The sequence below is a fragment of the Calliphora vicina genome, chromosome 1 (genome assembly GCF_958450345.1).
Source record: "Calliphora vicina chromosome 1, idCalVici1.1, whole genome shotgun sequence".
NCBI lineage: Eukaryota > Metazoa > Arthropoda > Insecta > Diptera > Calliphoridae > Calliphora > Calliphora vicina.
In genome coordinates this window covers 9,801,125-9,805,758 of record NC_088780.1, presented here as the reverse complement: position 1 = coordinate 9,805,758, position 4,634 = coordinate 9,801,125, and the positions used below count along the sequence as shown (strand labels likewise).

Sequence of the window (4,634 nt, the reverse complement as noted above, 5' to 3'; positions counted from 1 at the left end):
CAACAATAAAGGCAAAGAAGAAATAAATCTCTTGAAAGAAAAAAAAGTGAAGGTTACATTACACCTGAGATTAGTTGGTTATCCAACCAACTCTTTAGCAAAACTGACAATTAATGCTCTAATTATGACAAATGAAAAAGAAATCTTCTTGATTCTGCCATTGCATTATAGACGACTGCTGCTGCATCTTAAGTTTAGAGACAACAAAACGACAGTTGTTGTCAGCACTTCCGTCAATAATGACGACATTAACAAGATGCTTCAAAGTCGCTGTAATTGTTGTGTTAATATTTCAACTGGAAAACGTGTCCTGTTCGTATCGCAATGGTTTCATAACGTTGAGAAGTTTTAAAAGCAAACAGTGGCTAGATGAAGTGGAAACGACCACAGAAGCAAGTGTTAAATTGAGGAAAAATATGAATAAAACACCTTATGTGAAATATGAAAATCCATATAAATTGAGATTTCAACCGGGAAATCCAATGCCTCGTTTGTATTGGCACAAGTTTCCGCAACAACAGCAAGAGGAAACCACCACGATGACAGCTGTAGAAATAACAACAACTGCCATGACAATGGTAACAGACATACCTGAAGAGCCCATGGAACCAGACGTTACGCCAGAGCCTACTGAGCCACCTATTCCTCCTCCACCCGAAACTGAACCACCTGATTTGGAAACTACCACTATGAAACCTAAAACATCTACCACCACTCCGACACCTTTCAAACCCTCCACAACTTTTACCACCATTATGAAACCCTCTATTCCTTTTCCCTTTAATTTGGCCGATAAACTGAAAAATCTGTTTGTCTATGGCTCTCCCTCCCAAGTGAATTTAATACAGAAACATGGCTCTTTAGATAACAAAGGAAAAACCAAAAGTAAAGGCTTCCTTAGTCTATTCGAAGTCATTAAGTTCGCCAATACAAAATGTACGGTGACTATGGGCGACATACGTTCCATGGAGGGCACTTGTTATCATGAGTTCGAGTGCAAAAGTTTGGGAGGCATATCCACTGAGAGATGTGGCGAAGGCTTGGGTGTATGTTGCATATGTGAGTTTGTTGTTTGTAATAAAAATCAAGTAATTGAAAAGGGATTACAATTTCTCAATAGTTTTAACTGGATGTGGCGATACTGTGGGTCAATCTGTGGCCTATTTCGAGAGCCCTAATTATCCTCAACCCGTAAGGGAAATGATGATTTGTGTGTTGATTATCAATTTGCGTAAGAATGTGCAGCAGCTGAGATTGGACTTTTTAATGTTTGAGGCGAGTTGAGAGAATTTGTAAATAAGTTTTTTCTGTAATTTGTTATATGTTTTATTTCGCTTGCAGCTAATTCGTCCTACTGATGGCAACTGTGACGACGATCAATTTATTATTTCGGGACAAAATATAAATTTTGTGGTGCCTGTATTGTGTGGAATTAACACGGGACAACACAGTAAGTTACTAAGCAACATTAAGCAAATGTTTCTAGAAGTTTTCTATGGGAAACTGTCTCAGAAACTGAGAAGTAGTCTATAAGAAAACTGTTTTAGAAACTGAGAAGTTTTCTATAGCAAAACTGTGTCAGAATCTGAGAAGTTTTTTATAGGAAACTCTCTAAGAATCTCAGATGTTCTCTATAAAAAAACTATCTCAGAATCTCAGATGTTTTCTATCGGAAAACTCTCTCAGACTCTGAGCAATTTTCTATCGGAAAACTCTCTCAGACTCTGAGCAATTTTCTATCGGAAAACTCTCTCAGACTCTGAGCAATTTTCTATAGGAAAACTCTCTCAGACTCTGAGCAATTTTCTATAGGAAAACTCTCTCAGACTCTGAGCAATTTTCTATAGGAAAACTCTCTCAGACTCTGAGCAATTTTCTATAGGAAAACTCTATCAGACTCTGAGCAATTTTCTGTAGAAAAACTCTCTCAGAATCTGAGCACTTTTCTGTATAAAAACTCTCTCAGAATCTGAGCTCTTTTCTGTAGAAAAACTCTCTCAGATTCTGAGCACTTTTCTATAGAAAAACTCTCTCAGATTCTGAGCACTTTTCTGTAGAAAAACTCTCTCAGATTCTGAGCACTTTTCTGTAGAAAAACTCTCTCAGATTCTGAGCACTTTTCTATAGAAAAACTGTCTCAGATTCTGAGCAATTTTCTATAGAAAAACTGTCTCAGATTCTGAGCACTTTTCTATAGAAAAACTGTCTCAGATTCTGAGCACTTTTCTATAGAAAAACTGTCTCAGACTCTGAGCACTTTTCTATAGAAAAACTGTCTCAGACTCTGAGCAATTTTCTATAGGAAAACTCTATCAGACTCTGAGCAATTTTCTGTAGAAAAACTCTCTCAGATTCTGAGCTCTTTTCTGTAGAAAAACTCTCTCAGATTCTGAGCACTTTTCTATAGAAAAACTGTCTCAGACTCTGAGCACTTTTCTGTAGAAAAACTCTCTCAGATTCTGAGCACTTTTCTGTAGAAAAACTCTCTCAGATTCTGAGCACTTTTCTATAGAAAAACTGTCTCAGATTCTGAGCACTTTTCTATAGAAAAACTGTCTCAGATTCTGAGCACTTTTCTATAGAAAAACTGTCTCAGATTCTGAGCACTTTTCTATAGAAAAACTGTCTCAGATTCTGAGCACTTTTCTATAGAAAAACTGTCTCAGATTCTGAGCACTTTTCTATAGAAAAACTGTCTCAGATTCTGAGCACTTTTCTATAGAAAAACTGTCTCAGAATCTGAGAAGTTTTCTATAGAAAAACTCTCTCAGAATCTGAGAAGTTTTCTATAGAAAAACTCTCTCAGAATCTGAGAACTTTTCTATAGAAAAACTCTCTCAGATTCTGAGAACTTTTCTATAGAAAAACTCTCTCAGATTCTGAGCACTTTTCTATCGGAAAACTCTCTCAGATTCTGAGCACTTTTCTATCGGAAAACTCCCTCAGATTCTGAGAACTTTTCTATAGAAAAACTCTCTCAGATTCTGAGAACTTTTCTATAGAAAAACTCTCTCAGATTCTGAGAACTTTTCTATAGAAAAACTCTCTCAGATTCTGAGAACTTTTCTATAGAAAAACTCTCTCAGATTCTGAGAACTTTTCTATAGAAAAACTGTCTCAGATTCTGAACACTTTTCTATTGAAAAACTGTCTCAGATTCTGAGCACTTTTCTATTGAAAAACTGTCTCAGATTATGAGCACTTTTCTATTGAAAAACTGTCTCAGATTCTGAGCACTTTTCTATTGAAAAACTGTCTCAGATTCTGAGCAATTTTCTATTGAAAAACTGTCTCAGATTCTGAGCAATTTTCTATAAGAAAACTGTTTCAGAATCTGAGAAATTTTCTATAGAAAAACTGTATCAGCTTCTGAGAACTTTTCTATCGGAAAACTGTCTGAGATTCTGAGCACTTTTCTATCGGAAAACTGTCTCAGATTCTGAGCACTTTTCTATCGGAAAACGGTCTCAGATTCTGAGCACTTTTCTATAGAAAAACTGTCTCAGATTCTGAGCACTTTTCTATCGGAAAACGGTCTCAGATTCTGAGCACTTTTCTATAGAAATACTGTCTCAGATTGAATCCTTAGTAAAACTTTAATCCTCATTTTATCCTTGCAGTTTATGTTGATGTGGATAATTCTCCAGATAGTAAAATATATTTATCGTTTTTCGCAAAAATGCCAGCAGGAGCCAGATCTTTCAACATTAAAATAACTCAGGCAAGTTGAAGAAAAATATGAAATTCCAAACACTAACAAAACCAATAAAAATCCTAGTTGGAGGACAATTTGGCACCAGAGGGCTGCTTGCAATATTATAATGAATTGGAGGGCATAGTCAAGTCTTTCAATTATGACATAGAGGGCACCATAGTGGACAACAAGGAGGCTACCTATTTTGTAAGTAAACTTGTAATATTTTCATAAAAATCTTTTTTAATTTGTTTCTGTTTTAGAACAACTTAAATTATGTTATTTGTGTGCAACGTTTTAAGGATTATTGCAGTGTTAATTATGTAATGGAACAAATTGGAGGCAGTGCAGATCAATTGGATTTTCAAATCATCAACAAAGATGAAGGTGGTGGTTTTTTTTCTTTCAAATTATTCTACAAAACTCTCACGTTTTCTTTTTTTTACATAAATTATAAAATTTTCTTTTGATTTCCAGATGAAAATGATTTAGTGCCGGATGGTCAGGCTGGTGCTGGCATTTTCAATTGTCCCGATGATTTTTTGGGCATCAATCAGGTGCGTCTGTGTGGTGAACGTTTCAATGATGGCACCGAAAATGAAGATTTTACCATTCATGCACCAGTTAGAGATGTCGCGCCGGGACCAATTATTTTGCCCTTTCGCACAGATGAGGAATATGTGGGACGTGGTTTTCGTTTGGCTTATAAGCAGGAATTATGTTTATAAACAATAACACAAACAGAAAATAAAAAACCGTTATTTAGAGAAGAAAAAATCTAAAGAAATTTTCGGAAAATTTGCATTAAATTTGTTTATGGTCATTGTGGGTTTGTTGGTGTCGTTGTTGGTTTTCTTATAATTTTACAATTTTCTGTTTTCTTTTGGTTGGTGGGTTTGTTTGTGGAGGTTCCACTTGTTCCAGTTACGCTAGATTTAAC

At 35.6% G+C, this 4,634-nt stretch overlaps 1 protein-coding gene across 1 annotated transcript; it reads left to right on the top strand.

The window, feature by feature from the left end:
• Window positions 1-239: 239 nt before the first annotated feature.
• On the top strand, window positions 240-4,422 carry LOC135949139 (uncharacterized). The gene is made up of 7 exons (XM_065498599.1): window positions 240-1,059; window positions 1,121-1,275; window positions 1,342-1,450; window positions 3,621-3,721; window positions 3,779-3,901; window positions 3,958-4,081; window positions 4,172-4,422. The coding sequence occupies exons 1-7, from the start codon at window positions 240-242 to the stop codon at window positions 4,420-4,422; spliced, it is 1,683 nt and encodes a 560-aa protein (XP_065354671.1).
• Window positions 4,423-4,634: the final 212 nt, after the last annotated feature.